Source organism: Watersipora subatra, chromosome 2 (genome assembly GCF_963576615.1).
Source record: "Watersipora subatra chromosome 2, tzWatSuba1.1, whole genome shotgun sequence".
In the NCBI taxonomy this organism is placed as follows: domain Eukaryota; kingdom Metazoa; phylum Bryozoa; class Gymnolaemata; order Cheilostomatida; family Watersiporidae; genus Watersipora; species Watersipora subatra.
The window spans coordinates 66,332,301-66,359,484 of record NC_088709.1 but is presented as its reverse complement, the minus strand read 5'-3'; the positions used below and the strand labels follow the sequence as shown (position 1 = coordinate 66,359,484).

At 35.6% G+C, this 27,184-nt stretch overlaps 2 protein-coding genes across 2 annotated transcripts; both read right to left on the bottom strand.

Moving 5' to 3' along the window:
- On the bottom strand, positions 1-22,298 carry LOC137386805 (secretory carrier-associated membrane protein 2-like). The gene is made up of 9 exons (XM_068072952.1): positions 22,180-22,298; positions 18,479-18,606; positions 16,934-17,035; positions 12,643-12,847; positions 10,522-10,650; positions 7,367-7,538; positions 4,753-4,854; positions 2,476-2,611; positions 1-679 (listed from the first exon to the last, which is right to left on the bottom strand). The coding sequence occupies exons 2-9, from the start codon at positions 18,530-18,532 to the stop codon at positions 503-505; spliced, it is 1,077 nt and encodes a 358-aa protein (XP_067929053.1). The 5' UTR covers positions 18,533-18,606; positions 22,180-22,298; the 3' UTR covers positions 1-502.
- A 2,016-nt stretch (positions 22,299-24,314) lies between these two features.
- Positions 24,315-24,914, bottom strand: LOC137388463 (uncharacterized). Its single transcript, XM_068074949.1, has one exon. The coding sequence runs from the start codon at positions 24,912-24,914 to the stop codon at positions 24,315-24,317; it is 600 nt and encodes a 199-aa protein (XP_067931050.1).
- Positions 24,915-27,184: the final 2,270 nt, after the last annotated feature.

The window sequence follows — 27,184 nt, the reverse complement described above, 5'->3', positions numbered from 1 at the left end:
TTTATTGTCAAATGGAATGGAGATTTTTTATTGACTACCCAAGCTTTAAAATATGTCAGAATAGATAATGGAGAGGAATTTACAACAAAAAATATATAGTGCAATCTCAATGGTGAGTAAAGACATTCATCCCAACTGTTAAATCGCAAATATATGCATTCATCTTTACCTTGCCCTTGACAAAATGATAATAATGAAAGTGCATGAAGAACAATATTTAAAACCAGGCTTGAAAGTATTGCCTTAGCAGACACTACATGAAATGTTTGAGACAGGACAGGATGTCAACAACAATACCTTCATTCAAATGACTCAGTGAGCACCAGAACAGCCAAATATAATCTACCGACAGTTCATCATCGCCTTAAAAGGCTGTTAATATAACACAGAAGAGTGGTAGAGATTGATGGTATAACTCCAAGATTTACAAAGATGATTCAATAGGAAACTGCTTTAAGCCATGCCTAACAAAATCATATAAATAGCTCAAGTATTATTAGTTTCAGTAACGATTGCCACCGGAAGCGCTGCTGGCAGCACCAGCCATCGCTCCAGCAGCAGCATCTGAGGCAATCTGCGCACCAGCAGCTCGAACATTTTCATTCTTTAGCATTCCAGAAGTAAACTCGGACTGCGCTTGTTGGAAGCTCGCGCCAGTTCCTCTATAGTACTTGTGAATCTGCAACAAATGCGCAAATGATTGTGCAAGAGGCCACAGCACCTGTCACACGGGCAGTCTTAGCATAGGACTATGCAGGTGGTCGAAGCACCAGTCACACAGGCTGTTTTAGCAAACGACTATGCAGGTGGTCAATGCACCTGTCATACAGGCAGTTTTAGCAGAGACTATGCAGGTGGTCAATGCACCAGTCATACAGGCAGTTTTAGGATAGGACTAGGCTGGTGGTCAAAGCACCTGTCACACTAGGCAGTTTTAGCATAGGACTACGAACGTGGTCAAAGCACATGTCACTCAGGCAGTTTTAGCGTAGGACTATACAGGTGGTCAAAGGTTTAGTGTAGGATTATGCTGCACTAGGAGCCAACCGCATAGGTGATCAGAGCGCCGTTCTTTCTCGGAACATTAGCATACGACTGTCTAGTAGTTCAGAACAACTGGCTTGTGAGCAAATGCAACACCTTGAAAACCAAATACAGCCAAACATGGATAACTCGCCCTTGGATAGCTCGAACACATGGTTAACTAGAACAGTTTTGTTTGGTCCGTTCCCACGTAATGATAAATTGCTTTAGATAACTCGACCTAAACTTTGTTAACTTGAACAGTTTTTTGCCCAATGGCTACCGAAACGGTTGTTATCGCTTTAAAAGATCACTTTATTTCAAGCCATAGAGATAAATCTCAACTTTTAGTAGTTCTAAGGCTTCGTTATTACCATCATCGGCAAAATATTTTTGTCAACGGCTTTCCTAAAGGTTTGGTGAAATTTGATTTTTACCAAACATCCGCTTAGCAATGGCCCTTCGAAAACAAGGAAAAGTGATGTAACCTTCGCATGAACTTCAAGAAAAATCGGCAAAATTGATCTTGGTTAAAACGCTCAAAAGAAAAAGATGTCTTTTCTTATGAGCATTCCAACAGCGATCAAGTTTTGCCAATTTTAACCTACAAAACGTCCTGGCAATCACATCACCTCAAACAACAAACCAATCTCAAGTGATAGAAAAATCTCTATACTTTCTGATAAAATTTTTTTGAACTTTACATTAGAAACATTTAATTTGAAACAAGCCATTCATGCTTTTGATTTATATTATAGTTTGTATATGTGCATGTATCTACTAATAAATACATAGACTTGTGACAGGGCTCTGATAACTTGAATGCTCTGATAACTCGAACACTTTTGCTCGGTCCCGTGAAGTTTGAGTTATCCATGTTTGACTGTATATCATTGTTACACAGTTCTAAAATAACTTCCACATAAGGCAATGTGACTGTCGGTTTTAGAATCTCAAATCGCTCTCCGAAAGTATCCGGAATCTGTGCAATATTAAAGAGCATTTCCAACATATTAGTGGATGCATGACCACCGATACGTCAGCTCATTCATTGTCAACCTGAACATGATATGCAGATGGTTAAATTTTTTTATTACAATTGACTGTTTTATAATGTAGTCTATTTACCAGGGCCATAAGTGAACAAACGCTTTACCAAATTGTAGCGCAAACAGTGAACCCGTCTTGCGTTGTTAAGAATATTTCGGAAGATTCAGCTACATGCAGCATATATCGCATGTTGCAGCATCATATCTAATAGCAAAAGGCAATTTTTACAGGCACCAAAGAAACCAGCAGCAGGTATTTTTTTATTACACCCGCAGCAGGAAGTAAAAGGCAATACTTGAGAATAAAGTTACCTTTCAATAGTGCCCTTATCACTAAATAAAACTCTTTCGTGAGGTATAAAAAGTGTTGAGAGGTTCATATGGTGTATAAGGTTCAACCTACCGTTATGAGTAGATACAGATCTAGAATAAGGAGAGCAGCCGATCCAAACATAAGAATTAACATAACACCGCCCATATTTCTTCGATCTTGCCCATGATCTTGATCATTGAGATAGCCTATGGCTGACAGCATACCCCTGTATTAAAAAACCAATATAAAAAAAGAAAATCTCAAATAGTAACATTTACAGATAAATTATCAGTTAGAATGCTGCCATCACGAAACAGTGTAAGATCCATAGATGATTATGACTCGGCAGCATGTCTGCGCTGACATCCTTGTGAACGCTAGTGTATATGAAGACTAGCTACACTAGAAGTCATGTCCGAAGCTTTATGCTCAATAATTTCATGAGGTCTTTTGGTTAAGAGGAGATGTAATTCTTGTACGTCTAGCCACTGCTCATTAGCAAGTGATGTTAGTCTTAGCTATAACCAAAACCGTGTCTGTATGTCCGAAGCCATGGTAACACGTTAGCAGAAAAAAAATTGCCTCGCACAAGAATTGAACTTGGACACTCCAATCAACAGACCGGCGTGCTAACCACTACACGACTCAACCGCCTCACCACTTCTCAGGATAATTATGCACATAGTGTTTACTTATGACGATTTCTCATGGTATATGGGACTACCAAAGGTACTAGTAGGGATAATTCAAACAGTATTAACATTTAAGGCTTAGAATTATCGATACGCCTTGAAAGTCTATAGACACGCCTCAAACTATAGATCTATACATCTTGAACAATACATACACCACACCTTGAACTATAGATACACCTCGCTAGAAGATACATACTATAAAGAACAACACTAGATATGTGTATGCTTGGAGTGGCTTTTTATAGACCAACTGGGCCAACTGTACTAACTACTCAATCCAGTCACAAATGTGTTACAAATATTTTCCTATGAAACCACATTTTTTGTCATGATAAGGTAAACCATTTACTAATGAGTGAAGCATACCACAGAATTTATTAACTGGTAAGCATTCAGGTATGGAGTTATTTTCAACATCAGCTGTAAAATTATCAGCTGAAGAGATATGAAATCTAAAACTATAAGTTACTACAAAAATGAATTAATAGAGGTTTCAGAGATAAAAATAGATTTCAAAACTAGAAAATTTCCAATAATATATGTATCACCAATGAAACTGCCAACTTATTAGATCTTTTGTTTATGGTAACCATTGGTTGTGTCATGAGAGACCAATTAGTTTTTAGAACTAAATCAGTGAGTAATCTCATGACTGATTGGACATACACGGGAAAGGTAGGTAGGCCTATTCATTAAAGTTATAAAAATTTGGTTACTTGATATGACAAAGTGTGAGGTTTTAACAACCTGAGTAGACGTCTGGTCACATATCCTCAAGTACGTTGGTCCGATTTGGACAGACACAACTAGCAAGATAATATTTTGAAAGCATGATGCCAAAAATATATCAGCTGAAACTCGAGCCTGTAAAACTTCAACCATATTTTCTATTATTGACACAAATACCACTATTTTAAAACAAATGATAATGTATACTAAAACCTGATGGTGTATTGTAGTTTTATAGCTGACTAACAGCGCTTGATGTGAATGTGATTATGTCTGATAGCTGTCTAACAGAGTCTGAGTCTGATAGAGTCTAACAGAGTGTCGAGCTCTTTAACAACAGCATTAAATTCTGATCGAACGATTATTCAGCCCGAATTAAATGAAACGGATTTTCGAAAAACCGATATACTGCTAGTATTTAAGAAATAACTCGAGAATAAAAACAGATATCGTTTTAACTGTAAAATGCATCTTGTTGAGAAACAAATTCCCTACAAGATGAGTATAAAACTGTTCAGTGAATCTCACTCTCACGATTTTTTTAATGTTTTCTTTGACGCAATGTGTTTCTTATTGCTATGACGATAACGATCTGGTTTTGCCGTTTTGAAAATAATTAGAAATGGAATTGAGCCAAATATTTTTCTATTGGTTGCACGTGATTGGCAACAAGGTTGTTTTATTGGAGACAAGTTTTGATTAATCTAGCTAATGTGTAGGCTTCGTAATAAAACGAAAAGTGAAACCCTATTGAGCCGATGTATTGACTGTAAGCCAATACATCGGCTTACGGTCAGTACTTATATTACAGCGAAAGTCTGATAGGTGTTTAATAAGGTATGTCTAATGGCTGTCTGTCTTATGTCACCAATTAAAGGTTACCAAGTATGTAAAAACAAGCCAAAAGCATCCATTACATTGCTTGCTAGCCTTAATAACTCACAGATAGCCTGTTGCAGCTGGTCCAAGAAACATCAGAATATCCACAAGAATCTGCACAGCTGTCACAATGAAAAACCAGAAGTAGTTTATCGACGAGTCACTCCTGCAACCAAAAGCATAAATGTGACGAATCCGAAGACTTGAGCTGTTTAAGTGATTGTAATAGATATATGTTGTCATCTATGAACAAAGACGGCTAGCAGTCTATCTGAGGCAACGACATGTAGTATTTTTATTTCATAAAATGATGCCCAGCGCTTCGACCAATACAGGAAATGCTTTTTTTATATAATGTTGTTTCCAAGAGCTATCTTCATCTATATCTACTATATAAACAGCAAAAAATCTGTCTATATATTTGTGTGTGTGCGTTTCGGTTTGTCCAACTATAGCTATTAAAATTTTAAAAAATGAACTTTCAATCAGTGTCATGCTGTATTTGATCTCAAAACCTCCCATTCACCAGGCTAATATCTTACCAATTAAGCTACGCGAGATTGATGGAATCATTGGGTGATATATGTCGGTCTGTGGGTGAAAATACAATATCGCCCTACGTACGCAGCAACATCATTTTATGCTTGCTCTCATGGCTCTTATTAGTAACAAAAGCAATAGACTACTAGCTAACTCAAATTAGCCATTGGTAATGCGCCAGGCTAATGGCAGGCAACTACATTACCTGTAACTGTTTATAAGCTGACTTTTAATACCGATGCAATGTCGGGCATTCCGCTAGAATGCTTACAAAAGTCATATTTACAACGAAATAAAGTCTGAAAAACCCGTATTTTAGTCAAATATCAATTATCTGATTGATGAATAAGACCTATTATCCTAATAAACAAACTGCATATGTATAAATTTAGGATAGAAATGGTTTTGTCCTAATATTTTCTAATAAAATAGTCAATCATAATAAACCTAACTGCTTCTATTAATAGTTCCAACTTTGTCACTGCGTATGTGAGCCGTTATATTATGTAAACACTCTACGTTTCCACATTTTTTGGCTATTTCATATAAACTTCACAACTATATACATATATATACTAGATAAATGCCCTGTGTTGCACGGGTAGTAAAAAAAACAGTGACAGGTAATGTAGTTGCCATTGGCTGAGTTGACTAATTAGCATTTGATTGAAAGATTTGATGGAAAGATTAGCAAATTGGCTAATTTGATTAACATAAGCTGGCTTAGATTGTTAAACTTACTACATTATAGGAGCCATGAAGTCAGCTCGTGTGACGTTACGCACCACACAACACTATTATGCGTATTTTAACCGATGTAATAAGAATGTGTACAATTATTTGCCCAAGTAGCTTGTACAGCTTAGTGGATCCAAATATTCAGACCATGTGTTATCAAAATAATAGCAGTCGGCAAATGGCGATATCTGAATGACAACGGTTCATGAAAAACCAGCTGTATATGCAGTGAAACAATCGCCAATATGAAGATCATCCCTGACACCCTGTTATAATATGTGCACTGCTCAAGTCAGGTAAAATAGATTACATATGGCTAGATATAAGGCAGCTCTGTGCCAATATGATCATCGCCAAGTCTGAGTGCTCTTACACCCAGGTATACAAGTGCCTTTATACCTCGACAAAATCGTTCTTGGTACAACAATTACACAAAATTCCACTGTAATAAGATGAGAAACTAGACGAATGAATATTTCTAAGCGCCAAAATTCTCAACAAATAACAACAAATAACCAGTAAGCTTTCAGAACAAGTTTAAGTGAGGGTCTGAATGGCTTAGGAATGGGATCGGTACAATCCATCGTATTTTTTGACGTCATCAAGTCGTTTGCACATGCGCTCGTTCACGAAAAAGCCACCATTTTTGTAGAAAAGATCATTTTTCTTTGATTTATTAGTACTTTTAAGTGTTGTTTTGATATTATAATAAAAAATTGCAAACAAAAACATCGTTTTCAAATTATTATTGCAAAAGCTTCGTGTTTCTAACAAAAAAATTGTCTATAAAGATGGCCGACAACGATAAAATGACGTCACGAAAAAACGAAGGATAGCGAAAGTGAGATCAAAAGTGATAAAATTGAAATTGATAACATTTTAACAATTACAACGGTTGCCTGTTTGACTCCCATCTTTCATGTCTATCCATCTTTTTTTTTGACGTCATCAAGCAGTTTGCACATGCGCTCGTTCACAAAAAAGCCGCCATATTTGTAGAAAACGATCGTTTTTCTTTTAATTATTAGTACTTTTTGGTGTTGTTTTGATACTATAATAAAAATTGCAAACAAAAAATCGTTTTCAAAAATTCATTGCAAAGGTTTCGTGTTTTCAACGATAAAATTGTCTATAAAAATGGCCGACAATGATAAAATGGCGTCACGAAAAAACGAAAGATAGCGTAAATTGTGATGAGTATAAAATTTTGTAAAGTTTTGGCGAAAGATAATTTTAGCCGCACTTCTCGGTGGTTATTTTTAGGTCGCGGTATAAAATAAACCCACTTAAAGCCTGTGTAAAGGTTTTATTGGCATGTTTGTACGCAGCTCCGAATTTGATAGGCCATGCCAATGTTATCATGTTAACAACTAACATGTTATCATGAAATCTATATGTACCTCAAAGCTTTATAAGCAGGCCTGTACCAGCATACAAATGATGAAGGAGGCCAAAGAATCAGCCAGAGAATAGAGAGGCCAAAGGAGGTGCCAGCATCATTTGATCCACTAACATTTAATGCAAAAGCTCCGATGTTGAAGAAAAAGTTTAGCACCAACCATAAAGACCTCACTAAAAATAGAAAGATGGGGCAATTCTGACAGAAAAGCATCAACTATACATCTACATGTATATACGATGGAACCTCGCCATATGATTTTAATTCATTCCGATGTACATTGTAAGGCAAAAATGTCATATAGAGTGGTATAGGAACTGATAGTGACTATATAATGCGAACACCGCCTGGTAAAAAACCTCTAAATTTTATATACAAACATACATATTAAAAACTAGTAACGAAATAGGATGTTAACCTTAGTAACTATAGTTACCTACAGTAACTCTAGCGCATTTAGTGGTTATGATCTGCAATAAAATGTAAGATTACAATGCACTATGTGCACTATGTACCGTAGGAAGTTCTTACCTTCGAAACAGACATAAAATAAACTTTAAATTTAACTTAAATAAATTTAGCTTACTAAACACACATTTAAAGCTAAGTTTTAGTATGTATTTCACTAAACTAAACTTTAATCTTGCCATCATCTTAAACTCTATTACCTGTTTCCGATTTTGTTTTCACTATAACTCATAACGAATAATGGTGAACTGAGAAAAAGCGAGCATCGTACATGTTTCAGGCGTTGTGGGGAGGATTTCGGCAAGTAGCATATCGGCATCTTTATTATTCTGACGTATTGAGCACACCGACTGCCAAATTTTGATTTTGAGAGAAAAATTCTGTTGATATCGTATACTTAAAAATTTTTTATATGGTGGGGTCAAAAAACCTCGTGTTCTACATCGTTAAGGAGAACAAATCGTATAACAGGGACATAGTAACCCAGGGTTGGATAGTGACATAGTAACCCAGGGGTGGATAGTGACATAGTAACCCAGGGGTGAATAGTGACATAGTAACCCAGGGGTGGATAGTGACATAGTAACCCAGGGGTGGACTGTATATAAAAGTGAGTGTTTGACCAGTTATAGCAATAAAGTTTTAGTAACAAAAACCATTTTGCAGAGGATTCCATCTTGGAACCTCCATTTCTAAAAGCGTCGGACTTATCCATTAGACTTGGCATCCTAGTTCGATCAATAATGGTAAAAATATTCATTTCATCGATTAAAATACGTATACCGATGTTGCACCAAACGTAACAATTACCAGCTGGCCTCACGAGGTGAATGCCCGGCATTGCACAGGTAGTCAAAACAGCTTATCAATAGTTGCAGGTAAGGTAGTGGTAGTAGTAGTAGGTACAGTAATGTTTATAAGCTGTTTTTTATTACAGATATATATATATCTATATATGTAGTTATTATAATAATTATGGCTAAATATATAGTTATATATGTGTGCATAATATTTAGAGCTGGCGCTGGGCTGTCAAAACCTGTAAGAAACCTTTGACAGCAAAATACAAATACAAAATTTTTTTTTAAATAAATTTGAATCGTTGGCAGCATGGACAAAAGAGACAACTCAATATACTATATGTTCTTTTGCTACGGCAAAATTCTAACGCATTGACTTCAACATTTAAAGTTTTTTAACATGGTGAGACAACTACAGCAATGGGTACATAAATTATTATCAGATGAATTTGGAGTTGTCAGAAGAGTCTACGCAAAACCAATAGAATTGAACTTTTGTATAATTTTTGGTGCGTTAATTATAACCTCCAACAGTTTCTACCAAAAACAAACTCACCTTTTTAAGACAGAATCAAAGTAAATAATAATTTTAATGTCACATTCATCAACTGGATCTATAAATAATTTCTCTTGCTAAAAACAAATTTCATAAGAATTATTCTAAGTAGGATTAGCAATTAACGAATTAAATTTTAGCCAGAGTTTACGATTATGAGAGTTTAGACAATGACGTCATAGCTAGTTAGCTGTGGCGGCGGAAATGCCACGCCTCCAAATGATAACATATTACTGAGACACTAACTTTTACCCTGTAAAAACCTACTTCAAAAAGTAGCTAGGGTTACTTAACTACAACAATTCCACTTCTCCATTCTTTACTTTGTTGGCGAGTTCCATATATTGGGAGTTTTCCTTTTCTAGATGTTTAAAAAGATAACTCGAAAATTATATATAACAGTAATTGGTAAAATCCGTTTTTTGAATAATAATTAATATTTTAATTATTATTAGAATTTGGACTTCTTTGCTAGTTTAGACTAATATAAAAGTCCTCAAGTCAATATTTATTTTTAGCCCTGGTTCTAAGCTTCAAAAAGTGTAAAAAGAAATTCAGCTCAATGCAAGTGTATGCAAATTTTCTGAACGCTCGCCGCAACCGGAAGTGAGACTTTATATAAAACGGTGTTTACACGATTGTCTATACTCTTCTATGTTCCACTCAGACTTTAGCTAACAAGACTTGATAAGAGATCAGTTTAGGAACACTTCCTACGAATTACTGTATATCCTTGCATATAAGCCGACACTAGAAATTATAACACTCCGTACATACCATGTACCAGTACGTACCTATCACAGCAAATGGTTGTAAAAGTGGTTTAATGAAAATGATAATCATTATTGTTGTTTTACTTTTATCAATAACGGTACAACTTTTTAACTGTACTAACGGTAGTATTAATGCAAAGAAAATGCATGTAACGTTGTAATGTATGTGATGAGCGAGAACAACCAAGCTCTGTTTCGCTTGCGTGTGAAATGCTCTGGTTTCATTGCACTTTCTTTCAAGGAACTTTCACATGCGGCTTTTCCTCAAGCGCAAGCCCTCTGTAAGGTGTAAGTAATGAGCTACCAGCCTCATGATTAGCATATTTCCAGTAGTAGTTGTTGGAATTGAGTTAACATAATGTCATTTCGTTTGACTCTAATCAGAGTTAGCATGCGCACATAAACTGACCCCTTAGTTTGATCACCTTTTTTCATTTCAAACTCGGCTTATATGCGAGGATATACCGTAACTAACTTTGGTAATCAAATAAACGAACGAATCTAGTGGAATGTGACCAAAAACAAACTTAACATCAGTGAGTACGGAAGAGCTACGTACCTATCCATGTGTAATAGGCGATCTTAGCTACTCTTTGAAACTCTGGAGGAATATCCAGCTCAAAGTCTTGATAGAAGCAAGGTTTCACAGGGCAACAAGCGGGGAGAGGCGGAAAGTTGTTGTCCTTTGCTGTAAGATACCAAAAAAGCGAATGAACAATTAGCACTTTCTTTCTGTTCAAAGCAGGAACAGAGAGACTATGTTCATCACAACACAAACACACGAACACTTAATTTTGGTCTACTTATGCAAATATCACTTCACTATTCACTTGTACTTGTAGATGTATGAATACAACAATTGAAATTATGAATAACACCTATAATAGTATCACAATAATAAGTTTTATCTCCCTTGAACTAAGATATATCTTTTTTTAATATAATAGTTGAACATTGAAAATTTAACTTACTCTAACTTACACTAGACATAGTTTAACTTACTCTAACTTACACTAGATATAGTTTAACTTACTCTAACTTACACTAGATATAGTTTAACTTACTCTAACTTACACTAAATATAGTTTAACTTACACTAGACATAGTTTAACTTACTCTAACTTACACTAGACATAGTTTAACTTACTCTAACTTACACTAGATATAGTTTAACTTACTCTAACTTACATTACTGTAGATATAGTTTAACTTACACTAGACATAGTTTAACTTACACTAACTCACACTAGACATAGTTTAACTTACTCTAACTTACACTAGACATAGTTTAACTTACTCTAACTTACACTAGATATAGTTTAACTTACTCTAACTTACACTAGACATAGTTTAACTTACACTAGACATAGTTTAACTTACTCTAACTTACACTAGACATAGTTTAACTTAGTCTAACTTACACTAGATATCGTTTAACTTACTCTAACTTTCACTAGACATAGTTTAACTTACACTAACTTACAATAGACAAAGTTTAACTTAATCTAACTTACAATAGACATAGTTTAACTTAATCTAACTTACACTAGACGTAGTTTAGTGTTTATAATAGTTCCTTAAGTTTCTACTAGATCTTTTCATTCATTAACAAAACTAAACTATTTTTAACAATGTTGGACAACATAATTTTACGTTTTACGAGCGATAACATTTAACATGACCTATATAAAAATTTCGTCCTGATAATATTAAAAACAAACAATGGCACAAATTTCATGTTGCATGTTGAAACTTTGTATGTAGAAGGAAATGGAAGTCAAGGGTTGACTGTAGTTACACGGCGATAGGCTTAAAACAGACTATAGTAGCAGTAAGAGTAACTCTAAGCGAATGGCTCTTGCGCGTGATTATCGATAGTTGTTTGCAAATTGAGATGCTAATAATTCAGCTCTTCAGCTAGTATATAGTTATGTCAGAGAAATAGAAAAAATGAAGAATAAAGAGCAAAACAATCACCTCAAACTTAGATACACAACTATCTTTACGTGAAGCTTCGCGTGGTTCCGATTCTAAATGCCTGCAGTTTCAATGAATGATCTTGTGAGGAACATTCTAGCACAACTAAACCTGTAAAACCTTTATTTGGATGCCATGGCACTCTATTTTTCAAACCTTCCCTTAGAGTGGCGCTTTATTATAGGTGACATTAAAATACAGGTTTTACGGTATGCATACTTTTATTTCAGTACTCTGTCAATGAACAACTAAATCAGTTGCCCAATAATTTTCAATTTTGATAGCCTCTTTTAACGATTTGGTTTTGAACTTTATGCCAAGAAATAAACATATCGAGTGTTTCAAAAGCTTAACGAAATGACGTGGCTTGAGAATTTAACGCCCTTATATTCTGTTAAGGCAGATTGTGCTAATCTAATGTTCATAATGATGTCAAAATGCTGCAAAACGGAGAAAGAGAATTTTAGAAAAACTGAGGCGCATGCAGTTCTGTTAATCAGAATGACTTCCATAAGCAATTTGCTATTAGCATAGCACTGGCCGCCTACAGATTTAGGTTTTTACTTCTGACAATATAAAAGTTAGAAGAAGACGACTCTCACCTTTTTCACACTTATCATTGCTGAAGACCCCCACAACGAATGATGGTTAAAACCCGCATATACCTAAGTAGCAGATATTTCACCTCTAATTGTAGACTCACCTCCATTAACAGTTCTATCGCGCAGCTTCTGTTCTTTTTCTTGCAACTCTGCAGCTTTTCGCTCCAACTCCTCCTGGCGTCTCTGCAGCTCCGATGTATCTACCTGCTGCGCTGCAACTGATTGATATGGTGGGGGGTCCGGGTTACTTGGCTGTAATCTAGCTGCGGTATCAGCGGGTTGGGGAGCTGCCACTGTTTGCGCGGGCTAAAAAAGATGGTAGCACCGAGGCTAGGATTGAACTTAAATATATATTGGAGAAAAGAGCTTATAATGGATAAATGAGCACCAGACAAGGCTGGAGAGGACTGCAGAATTCAAACTTATTTTTTTAAATGTAAATGCAAGTAAAAATCTATCTCATGGTAGGACTTCTAAAAAATGGCTAAAGAGAGTTTTCAGAGCTTAAAATTATAGGCGAGCAACAGAAAGATGTTTCGCACAATGAGCCTTGCCCAAAAAGAATTTTATGGTTCTATAACATTTCATCAGTAGGACTTGTTACAGTGGAACACCTGTGGGATGTGCAATGTAAAAGGAGATACATGTAGTCGTTTGTGCTCTTAACTATTCCATTAAAGTTATTCTAAAGAAGTTTCTACATTTAAAACACTTTAACAAAATCTATGACAGCATGACTGCTTTAACAATTCCAATCAAAACACCATCACTTGCAACAAGTATTGCTCATTTTGCCAACAAACTTTTTTAAATCAAGATGAAAAAAAAGTACAAATATTTTTTATTCTGTTCAAACAAGAATAGAAGGATTAATTTTGTTCAACACATATATATGGAAACTAAATACTCCCCTACTTTTCAAACGCCACCACTATTTACTTGTACTTATGGATGTGTGAATACAAAAAATGGAATTATGAATAAAATCTCTAACAACATCACAGTAATAACTTGAGTAAGGTTGAGATATTATTTATATCCTGTTAGGGGATTAAATTAAATTAATTTAGTTAAACTGAAAATTAATTAAATATCTTGAATTAAAAAAAAATTACTTTATTTTCAACATAAAACATATATTGAAATAACAAATAGGTAAGGCACTCTGAACTATAGTTTTAAAATGTATATTATAGAGATCTATACAATTAAAAAATTGGAAACCCAGCATCTCTATTATATTAGTGTAATTTAGCTCGTGAACCATAGTGTTATTCACATTATGCCACATGTTTCTTGTGATACACCGTGAACTAGATTATGAATTAATGCTAATTGAGATTGGCGCTGCAAAAATGTGACAAACAACCAATTTATAGCAGAGATCCATTGACAAGGTAGCCAATATACAACGACATGTATTGAAATGAGATATTTCCAACCTGAAGGTGCTGCGCAAACAAAGGTAAAAACTAGTAATTATGTATATTGATTCTTACTTCATCTTCAACTTTCCTTTAATACACATTCAAATATCTATATTATTAAAATCATTAGCAGGCGACAAAAATAAATTTGTAGTTCCATATAGAGTGCTGTTAAGTTAGTGTATATCTGAGCCCATGAAACAACCCCTTTGAATACAGACAGACAGCGATACGAATTACCCTTCTTATTACAAGTAAATGATCGTGTTATGAGCAGACCTTAACCAAGACCGACACGGACAGACTATAGAAGAAGGTTGTAAGTATTGACTGGCACTTACACTCTTATTAATGTTATCTTCCTACAATACATGTATCCTATGTTAGGTATAAGTGTCTAGTGTATGTATGACAAACCAAGTGGCGCCAGAAAGTCAGGTATAAATGATCTTAAAGGTTGACTTGCAACAAAATTCACATTACAGTTATTTGGTATCAAAAGATTCCCCATGTCTTACTCTGTTGTGTTGTAGGTGCAAAACATGTGGAAATGTGATTATAAGCTCTTAAAAGCTCAAAAACGAAAAGCCGCCGTAGATTGGAATCTGTTTATTTCTCTAACGTAGTCATTACATTTGGTTATTGTTTTGTCACGTGATGTTCTCACGTGAGTTGAAAGGTCAATAAAAGGCTCAATATAAAACTTATCATAGCACTAGTTTATGACAAACACTTCAGGTTTTACCAAAGAGCCCTTACCAAATATAGACGCTCGCTACTTTACAGTTTTGTTTCGGCTTGGTCTAATCGTCTAGTCGTAATCTGATCATGTGACCAATACTTCGCGAACGATTTCTGCAGCATTTTTCGATTATCACAGGTGACCAACAGGCTCGTCATGTTTATCAGAGGATGATATGCAATTGTTCAAGCTAAGATTAAAAAATTAAACAGATTTCTATGGTAGGTTTTGAGATATAAGTGCTCCAAGTGATAGCATTACAATAACAATGAAATAGACGCGTAAGAACAATAGACATGGTTTTATTGAATGCGTAAAGTATATTCGCAAAAATATTTTGACGAATGAGGTTGCTTGAAAGTGTAAACAGAAGCCATCTCGTACAACTACGTCCCATTTGAGCCGTTTTGGAAAAAGAATCCATACTACGGCGGTCTCGTGTGGCTGCGATTAACTGTTCGTTTTTTAGCTTTTAAGAGCTTGTAATCACATTCCCACATATTTTGCACCTACAACAGAACAGAGTAAGACATGGTGAATCTTTTAATACCAAATAACTGTAATGTGAATTTTGTTGCAAGTCAACCTTTAAGATAAGGCAGCGAGTAACATAAGGCAGCGGGTGCTGTGAGGCTCAATTAACATGAATTTAGACATGCTAAATTTTCTTATTGAGAAGTAAAATGCTTCCGTTTCATACTCCAGTCAACAAACATGCATCATTATATTTCAACAAATATTTACGCACATCTTATTTTACAATAGGACCGAATATTGCATTCCCAGCTAAAAACCTAACTGATTAGTATTTATTGTGGTATTTCTGACATGCTTCTTTGGATATCTGAACTATGAGTCAAGGTTCAACATTACCATTGACCAACAGAATGTATGCTGCTCCTTATGATTTATACTCTGACATTTTCTGCGCTATATCATAACGCATTACTTTTAGCACTCTTTGAAACATATCTAATCTACATATCAGCTGACGACACGCAATACTAACTAGGTATGATCTTTACTAATCTGTAGTTTTGCTCACATCCTATTGGCCAATCTGATCATGAGTCATAACCACGATCATAGATGCATGACAATAGGTCATATTTGAGTTGCTCACTAAAGCGAGAAGGCAAATTCAAAAGAAATCAACTTCGCATCAAACTCCAACCAATTTATAAACATAAAGAGCAGCCTGCAATCAGTGTCATTACACACACCTGTTGTAATCTGCCATACCCACATAGAGCGATAGCTATCACAGTAAATTGAATACATGATAATTTGCCACTGATCAAAATAGTGATGGCAAGACCACAAAATTTCGGTCCTGTAATCTGGTACAACAACAGAGGGCGCAGAGCAAGAGACCTAAAAGCTAAGCTTATGTTGCACTGGAGGTTCCACAAAAATTACGCTATTATCCTAATATTATCATTTTTGCTAAAAATCTGCATTTCTGTTTTCAACCAGAAGAAAGTGCTTATTATACTTGGAGTACAACCGAAAGAGATGGGTGCACATATTTTTAAAATAATTTTCGACTAAAAACTGGAGAAAAACAAAACTTTTTACAAAGAACTGTGAACAACTAGTACAAAAATGAAGTTTAGTTACCACACCACAAGCTCTTCATTACTGCTCTCAACAAACTGTTGTGACAAACAAACATGGGCCAACACAGTGTCATTATGACTGCCTTTCTATTACTATGGTCACAGCAAAGGGCATGCTCAACCATTGCAATGACTGACTGCACCTCGAAATAGCACCAACTCAAGGTGTGAGATAAGGCAATTGCAGAGAAACCTTTACTGTCGGTGGATATTTCGGCACAGATGCGCAACTTTGGTCGAATATGAAAGTTGTAAAAATGAAGTGTCAGTGACGAGCAACTCCATCTCACTTATGATTGGTTAATGCAATCGTCATTTTGGTTCATCACATGTTAATTACTAAATTGAAATGGAAACATGCTATCACAAAACAGGAACAGCATAAGCTATGCCATTTTCCTCCAAACAGCCCTTTTTGAACAATTTAATTGGATGGATTATTATTAGCGAATGCAAATTTTAACAGTATTTAATCAACGTGGTTGCTAATATACTGGATGGGCTTTGTGCAACAACTCCTGGCAAACTTAGATGATGTAGGTATAAATTAAATAGAAACTATGATAGAATTGCAATCAGTAGGAAAAAGAGCAGAGAAACTCACCGGAGGCGGAGGCAGGGTGGCAGTCGGTGGAGTAGTTTTAGCAGCGAATGGATTATAGTCATCGAGACCTCCGGTCTGGCCGCCAGCGTGTCCTGCGCTCTCCTGCGAGTCACCAATCATGACAGTTGTGATATATTAAAATAAAAGATATTCAACACTTGCAAAATAACCTGAACTTGAATGCCGCATACTAAATGTGGTAGAAGTCTTTAAGCTTAGTCAAAACACAAAGCGAGTGTTTTTCATAACAAGGCCACGTGCATATTATCTTATCAATTATTGCCAAATACCTACATGTATTTACTCCAGCAAAACATCAACAAAAAGATTGGAGAGTACACGAGAGCAGACTGAGCTGTTGGGTGTATTAGGGTGTACTAAGTATTAGGATGCTATGCAAATGTAGGTTTTCGTGCGACCTTCAATCAAGCCAAAATGTTCAGGATACAAACCTTTTACATCCGCCATGAAGAGGCTTATGTATATTTCAAGGAAAGGTTTTTATTAAAATATGTTCTTTTTCAAGAGATAACATAAGACTGAAAAATTAGATGAATTACTAAAAACAATGGAATGAAGAGGTCGTGCTGAACACATAAAATTTGATAGGAGGTACTGTTTCTGTTCATAATTACACTTGCGATAAATCAGAAAAAAAGATGGATATGCATTTTATTATCACCGGTCAGTGCCACTCAAATCAACTTAAACCATGTGACAAAAAATAAAGACTAGTAACACAAAATTATGCGTATTCGCAGAAAAAGCTCTTTTGCATAACACTGTTATATAATGTAAATTGGCAAGGCTTTGGTGTGTGGTATCCATCGTTTTTTTTGACGTCATCAAGTCGTTTGCACATGCGCTCATTCATGAAGAAACCGCCATATTTGTGGAAAACGATCGTTTTTCGTTTATTTAATAGTACTTTTTGGTGTTGTTCTGATACTATAATAAAAAAATTGCAAAGCAAAGCATCGTTTTCAAAAATTCATTGCTAGAGCTTCGTGTTTTGAACGATAAAATTGTCTATAAAGATGGCTGACAACAATAAAATGACGTCACGGAAAAACGAAGGATAAGGTAGTGTTTTTGGAGAAATAGGAATGTAACGGATGGTCAGGCAGATTGGAGATACGATCTGAGCACATACTAGTATTTCAGACATGAAATATCTAATTACATAGCTCATCAGCATTAAGGGCATTTAGAAGCTGATCATAACTGTTATAGGGTAGCATAACTCTATAACAATTCATGAGCATTGTTATAGACTTTGTTATAGAATTATAGCATAATTCTATAACAACTCTATAACAATTTAATTCTCCTTTATCAGTCTTCAATACATAAGGATACCAGCTTGGCACAGCGTATGACAGAATGGCCAATATACAATTATGGCCTATCAGTCTATTGGTTTTCGGCCAACAGACTTATAGGCCAATAGGTAAGATAATGATTGCAGAATCAAGGTTCAATACATTTTCCCTAGTAAGTACCACAGCAAAGTTTAAATTATGGAATAATAATACTCAGACTTACTCCAAAAGGATTTTCCTCAGGATCTGCAAACGGATTGCTGTCTAAGTCAGCCATGGCTGAGGGACCAGTTTATGGCAATATACCAAATAGCTTCGCCACTCCAATTGATTTCCTTATTCACTAATTGTCTATGAACAAGAAAAAACAGACTAAGCTATTAGCAATGAAATGATGTCACCTTAGTACTTTAAATGTTTATAGGTGCGACTTTATTTGAAAGGAAAGGATAATGGCAAGTGACAAGTGAAGACAACTTCCTCTATTGTCACTGATCTAATTTTACAGCTTTGTTAAAGCCCCGAAAGCTGTTATAATTGCCCAGAGGGCAATTATAACAGAGATCACCAGAGGGAGCTATATATGCTAAATCATTTTATAAACAGGAATATGCAAAGTTTGATGGTCATACCAAAGAAAAAAGTAAATTATTCATGAATATGTTTTGGACCATTTTTTGAAGAAACTTTTAAAGAGTCTTGACACTCCTTCTTTTAAGCCTCTTTTTAAAATTTATTTTCTAAAGCTAATATGGCAAACAAAACTCCAGCAGACTAATAATAATAATTCATTCGTTATTTTCAATATTTATTTAATAATAAATGATGATTTATTATTCAATATAATATATCATATAGGTATATTATATTCATATAATATATTGTTTATTATTTTATTTACAATAAATCTGCTGAAGAGTAACTGAGCCTGGTAACAGTTCCTTATCATTTTAAAGAACTGAGTAATTTAAAAGAACTGTGTGAAAATTGAAGCTCCACAGGCCTATTCGATTTTTGGTCAGCACTTTGTATATATGTTCGTAGGCCTATTATGAATTAAGCTCTAAGGCATCTGTGTTACAAAAACTATTGATGCTAAAAACTATTGATGAAGATCGATTACCTAAATATACATAAATTGTACTGTTATCTAAAATTTGCCAAGAGTAAAGCAGTTGAAAGTCAGTGATAACACTTGACAAAGCTGTATAAGACAGTTGTGTGGTGTTTTAGAAACAAATTCAGCCCATTTAGATAGATTAGAAATTTGCTAATTTCTTTTTACCAGACAGCAACGTGAGATTCTAAAACAAAGTTATTCGCTACAAATAATAATTTCCATTAAAATGATTTTTAGTACCATATATGGAAAATCACTTTTGCCCCAAACAAACTCAGAGATAATCCTTAAACGTTGACTTGCAATGAAATTCACATTACAGTTATTTGATATCAAAAAGTTCACCATGTCTAAAGGTGAAAACACACTAAACGACATCTAGTGCGACATCGCGCTGCGTGGCACTAATCTGCGCTATAACTCGCTCAGCGAGCTGCCGAGCTCATGCAGAGCAATAACGCTAGACATGCTCATCACAACTTTATCGCTAGCGCGATGCATGTCAATTGGTTGGTTTTTTCCCCGAATACAATTTTATGGCGGGTAATTATTTCTTATCGATGTTTACCAATGTACAGCAGCAACATTTCGCTATTTTGTTACAATTAAAACATTATCAGAACGAACACTGAATTGTTCGTAAATTTAATAAAAACACTCCCAGTTCTGTACGACATTCTGTACGACGTTCTATACGACTCAAAAATTACAAAAAATCCTAGTTGAAAACCAATGTTTGGAGTCAATCGTTGCGTAGGTTGGCCATCTTAAAAATAGTAAATATTTAATATATTAAATATAAAAAATTACTATAAGTAAACTATATATAAAAACCAAAAAATGTTACTGCTAAAAATCCAATAATCATTTTTTCTTATGTCTTATTGTAGTGTACAATCCGTAAAAGTGAGATAGGCCTAATAACAAAAGCGCAAGTTGTTTACAGCGTTGCCTAGATGGTGCCATATTGACTTATTACCTAAACTTATTAAAAACTCCAAAGAAACTAAGGATACAGAATTTTATTGACAGTTTGTGAGCCCACTATCTAGTTTGCTGGTGAATCGCTCCAGTGTGTTTAGGCACACGCCATCGATATCTTCGCCCTTCTGATGACCCAAACGATAAAATCGCCTCGTGTGTTTAGACCTTTACTATGCTGTGTTGTAGGTACAAAATATGTGGAAATGTGATTACAAGCTTTTGAAAGCTCAAAACCGAACAGTTAATCGCTGCCATCACGAAAAAACCGTAGGTTGGAATCCCTCTAAAATCGGCTCCAATGGGATGTAGTTGAACACAACGTGCTTCTGTTTACACTTTCATGCAACCTCATTTGTAGAAATATGTGAATAAATACACTTCACTCATTCAATGAAATCATGTCTATTGCCCTTGCGCGTCTATTTCATCATCATTGTAATGCTGTCACTTTGAGCACTGATATCTCAAAACCTAGCCTAAAAATTAGTTTAATTTTTTAACCTTAGCTCGAGGGGGTGCATATCATCCTCTGATAAACATGAGGAGCCTGTTGGTCACCTGTGATGGTCGAAAAATGCTGCAGAAGTTGTTCACTCCATTTGGCGGAAAATATGGGTCACATGATCAGATTATGACTAGATGATTAGACCAAAATTAAATGAAAATGTAAAGTAGCGAGCATCTGTATTTGATGTGGGCTTTCCGGTAGAACCCAAAGTTTTTGTCATAAACTAGTGCTACGCTAAGTGTTATATTGAGCCTTTTATTGGCCTATCATTTCACATGATAACATCATGTGCCAAAACAATAAACACATCGAGTTGAGTACGTCATCAAAATAAATCGGTTCCAACCTACGGCCGTTTTTGTTAACTGTTCGTTTTTGAGCTTAAAAAACTTGTAATCACATTTCCACATATTTCGAAGCTACAACACAGCAGAGTAGGACATGGTGAACCTTTTGATACCAAATAACTGTAATGTAAATTATGTTGCAAGTCAACCTTTAAGTATTGTGCGAACTGAGAGTCGTCCTAAGTTTGGAAGCTTGCTGCGTAACACCTAAACAAACAAAAGAGGCATTCATCAACTAAATTTTCTGCTACATGTTAGTGTATTAACAAAATGCACTTCTAACCCTTGCGTATCCAATGCAGAAAGCCGATATATTTGCATGAGTACTTGACAAAGTGGGAACTACGAATACTGACATCAACCATTTTTTTGGCGCAAAAACAGGATTAAATACTAATCCATTGACAAGATTCAATCCGATTCATACAAATCAAAGCTTACACAGTCTGAATTATTTTTGCAATTTTACACAAACGATAATCATAAATTTTAATTGACGCATGAAAGAAAACAGACTGAGCCTTTCGTCTAGACTGGTAATTTTGAGCTTTGCCTTTCCTCCAGCACCTAGTCTCACACTTGACTGAGTTTACTTCCCAGCAGCAAATTCAGTCGCCGCATGCAAACAAGCCAACAATGTTTCTTAGCATTCGTCAATAGCATGTTTTTGGTTATGCAGTATCGACAAAACACATATGCTTAAAAAATACAATGTTTTCTATAACACAATAGTATTTGGCCAAATATCTATGTTGAAACAAGTGAAGCATCTGAAACTAAATTGAACAGGAAGCCTTTTTTATGATTCAGGTAACAGCCTTTTTCGCGTGTCGTTCTAGAACGTTTATTAGCGTCACTCTCACGTTTCAGCACATTTTTGCAACAGTAACATTCAGCAATATTAACTTATATGAAATATAAACTCGGCTGTAAACAATATGATAATAAATAAAAGTTACGCGTACCTGCGTTGTCTTCCTCTTGTGTGAAATATGGCAGCGTATACAGCATCCGGTTACAGACTTAAAGGCTATTGAGAGTCTAACGTGTGCACCTTTCTCCTCCCCCTCTCTCTCTTTCCCAGTCCTCCCCCCGTAGTCGCAGAAGGCTTGCGGTCTACGTAGCAAATTCACAAACCAGTCACGAGATTGTAGTTACGGTTCCTTGGTGCCGTTAGTTCTATTATTCTCCATGAAGCCGCAGAAGAAAATCAGAGCTCGCTAAAAATGCTAACCGAGCTATCGATCTCATATTCAAGACTGAGCGCCTGCTTATTGCCGTTTATTGGGAGTTCACATGTTTAAAAACAGCTAACATTCAAATAATCTATGTGCCGCTACTGTAAAAGTCAAGCCAACTCCTAAATTGAAGAAAAACAGGACAGCTCTCCTTTATGAGTTACTTGATTAACTCACTATTGCCACTATTGGCCACTATTGACTGCTGCTGTCAACAAAATGCGATGAACTTAACCCTCTGAGGGTTAACCCTTTCCTGTGGTACAACCTGTTGCACCTGATGGCCCCAACATGAGAGAATTAATAACTTATTCATTAAAATAGTATAAACAAAAGAAATTCTTCAAAAACAAACATCTGGGCTAACCCAAGTAGTTGATAGCACCAATGATATAAAGTCGCTACTTGAGTTTTATTATTTAAATTTTAATTTGAATAATCAAATAAATTTTAATTTTTGCACAATCTTATTCTCTAATTCTTACTTTTTTGCTGACTATGTTGTACAGTTGTAGTCATTAGTCATCACTATATTTCTCATAGTCTCTTTTGCTCTCCTCCGACACCATTATATCTGGCTGGTTTGCAAGATGTGTTTGTTTGTCCAGATGTAGAAGTCCGAGAGGAGCTTAGCACAGCCATTTTCCTTGGCTTTATCAAGAGCTTCCAACCAGTTTGTGATTAATTAAAGCTTTACTCATTGTATAGGCTTCTGTAGGATATGCCTGCAACAAACAGTGCCACTCAGTGTAGGCATTAGCTGCTTGCATCCACTAATGATGTGTTGGATGGTCTCTGGTGCATCCATGCACACACTCACTTCTAGTGGGATAGATCTGTGTTTAGATTCACCTAGTTGGAAAACTCACCCCTGCACTGTCATGATTAGCAACTCTGTATTGGCCGTTAGGTCACCTTTGTTCAGTAGCATGTAGTATGTCTAGTGAAGGTCAATGACCTCAGTTACTTGTCGGTGGCCATCGAGAAAATTGGTGTGCCAGCCAGGTTTTTCATCATCAGTGTATGGCTCCATTATAACAGCAATAAAGAGGGACTTTTCTAGTAACTTGTCGATGGTGGCCATAAAGGCTGCAGAGGCTTCCATGCTCTGTTCTTCTTTCACTGTCTGCTGTACTGTTTTGAGCCACCTGCCTCTTTCTTTCCTATAAGGATATAACATGGCAGTATCTGACTTTAGGTGGAGCGCTCCATGCACAATCAGCAGCTTGAGAGTTGTTATGTCTGTTGCCTTGATAAATCCCCAAGTCCATCTTGTAATGCTGGCTGTGTATCTTATTTATTTACCAGCAACTATCGTATCTATCTATTTATCGTATCTTATAAGACCTATCAAATGCATTTCTTATATTCAGTAACAGCTTTGTTACACACTTCGGCTTCATGGTTGCCATTGCTTTGCGTAATCCCCAAGTACTTGTAACTGTTTTTTATATCCCTGATAATACTGATGCTATCAGTTGGTATTTCCAAGTCATCATTGTGCCCAGTACTGCCTTGACAGCTAGTGACAAACATAGTTGTTTTGCATCTTGTAAAACCATTTATTTACATATATAAATCTTTTGTACGTTGTTGTATAATAGTTGCCAGTTGCAAAAGTCTGATGAAAAAATAGTCAAAAAACTTGTCTACAAAATATATTTCTTTTTAATGAATTAGCATATTTTGTGTATCCTAGATATGATTTGCGACAATATAAATTTAGCCATGCATTATTTATCATTATTATTGTAAAAGTTTTCTTCACAGTCGTGTGGTGGTAGGTGACTGGTTTTAGTCTGTGTTGAGTCCGAGTTTTAATAAAAGGCCAGAAGATCCAACAAACATCTTCCTCAATTCCACTAAGAGAGGACCTTCCTCAATATGTGAGTTGTTCCTAAGATGGCTGTCTTCTGTATAGTCTCAAAAGACATGTTTACTCCTACCTCGGCCAGGTATGCTATATGCCTTATTAATACTGTTCCGAGTGCACCAATTACTATTGGTATCACTTCGGTCTTCACCTTCCACAATCTGTTTATCTCGAACCCAAGCTTTTTGTATTTACCAATCTTCTCATCTTCCTTCTGTACTACCCTTGTGTCTCTAGGTATCACTATGTCTATGGCCTGACATTGTTTGGTTTCTTTGTTTATTAGTATCAGGTCTGGTCTTCTAGCTTCAATAACCTTGTCTGTCTGCACATTGAAGTCCCATAGCAGCTTCACTTTTTCATTCTCCAATACAGCTTCCGCGCGATGGTCGTACCATTTTTCTGTATGGGGCAACTCATGTTTCTTGCATATGCTCCAGCGCACTGCACTTGCCACTTTGTCATGCCGTCTTTTATATTCTGTCTGCGCGATCTTACTGTAATCGCTGACTATTTGGGAAGCTGTTTCATCTTTCTGCTTGCACAATCTGCATTTCGAATCGTTTGTGGACTTTTCAATCTTGGCCATCTTATAGTTGGTTTTTAATGCTTGATCCTGAGCAACAATGATCAGGCTTTCAGTCTCTCGTTTGAGAAATCCCCTCTTCACCCATTGCCATGTCTCCTTTGCTTATTATAATAATTATTATTATTATCATTGTTAATATTATTTAATCACGAAAGGTCATACTAAAGAGCAACATATCTGACAACTAGACCATTTCTTTCTGATTCCAAATAAGACCTAAAGTGCTATACTGTCTGACTATTTTTATATGTTTATCTATTTAACACTCATTTTGGTTTGGCATACCTTTATAAATACTGTCCAGGGTTTTAGTTAGTCATATCTTTAAGTGTTTTAATTGGACTTCCTATTTGTTAATCAATGTTCAGCAAGTGCTATGACTCATATTTCACATCCTAATATCTACCAAATCAGCTGTTTAAGACAGTATCTGCCGGCTGATTCATTCCGCTGACTATATATATGTCCCATTCCAGAGAAGGACAGAATCGTTGGTAGAGTCAGTCCGAGATTACCATCTGATTTATATATTTGTTCTCCATGGTTTGGAAACTATTTAGTTTTATGTAATCAATAAATGAGCTAGTGCTAGTGTACAATTGAATAGAGGAAGTCAAGCGGTGCCGTCATCAATATAAATCAAGAAAGTGCCAATACCCTTTTACTATATTATTTCTACTAGCATGGTATAAGACTCAATGTTACTCATAAAGCAATACTGTTCTCTCACATTATGATGCTTTAATTGGTAACTTTTAATACAGCAAAGAATTATCTAGCAAAACAAAACAGAATTTACATCAAATTGTGATCCTTTGACAGTAAATACATATATGACAAGCAAAATGTGGTCTATCTTGTTTGAAGACACAAAGTTGTTACTTTTCAGTGCATGTTTTGCAGTTTCTACACTCCATTAAGTCACTGTTGCGAAGATATTATCATTGTAGTAAAGCATGCTCAACTTAAGATTTAGCTCTGAAGAACTTTTAATCGATTGTGTTTTCACAGTTATAGCTACGGTATATGCCAAATGGCCGGTGTTGCACGGGTATTAAAAAACAGCTTATAGACAGTGGCAAGCAATGTAGTTGCCTGCCATTTGCCATTAGCCTAGCACATTGCCAATGGCTACTTTGAGTTACTAGAACATATACTGTACAATGATGAGCTTTGTATATGTACATAGCCATAGCTCGTATATGTATGGCTAAACTTACTAATAAGAGCTGTGCAAGCAAGCTTCAGTGACGTTGTGTTTCATAACACAGAGTGTTTTGCGTATTTTAACTGACATAACGAAATGTATCACCTTATGAACTCATTGCATCTCGAGTATGTAGCTTAATTGGTTAAGTTATAGCCTGGTGAATGAAAGGTTCTGAGAACAAACCCTGTACAAAGTGGATCTTTCATTCTTAGATTGAAATAGCTATACCTAGACACACCGAAGAATGGACTTTAAGATTTGCATATATAGAAAAAAAATTGAAGACAATGACAAATGTGGTTTCTAGGTCTACATTTGCTCACTAGCCAACTTGCTCTTACAATATTACAGGATGGCTAGTAAGAAGTAGGATTCTCAGTTGTTGATTAGGTAGCTTTGATGTGTGCTTTAGAGGTTGGTTTTCAGAATGTGGACACAGTTTTGAAACCAAACCTTTTTAGTGACCTGGCAGAAAACACGGAGCATATTCCTGGAAAGTTTGGATGAAATCGAGCACAAAATGTAGAAACACATAGCTTTAGTTCATACAGAAACACATCACACGCACCCAATGAAAAAGTGGGATTTATTATTGATTAATGTGGATGTCTATAAAATAATACATTTACATGTATACGATAATTTTCAACGGATTGATTTGGAGTCATGCTACCACTCAGTTACTGATTATCCTTTAGGCATAAGAAAAATCAGCGTAATCACTACTTACCGATACAAAATATCACGATGCAACTTTTCCTGTGATTAAAAATTGATTTCCCAAATTGTATGTTTTTTGTTTTTGTTCCAAGTTCATATTCTCATGTCTAGATCTACAGGATTACCTCTAGATGTTCATGGCACCACATCAGCTATATGGTTATTAAAATAAGTCATAAGCTAAAGTAAGAAGTCAATTTCTAGCAATGTTAATACCGTGAATGCAAATGAGATCGTATTTTTGAAAACACAAAACAGAAGTGAGGTTATTTGAATAATTGAGTTATTTACTAATCAAATTTAGTTTTAAATATCTATGTATTTTGTAATACAAAATTAA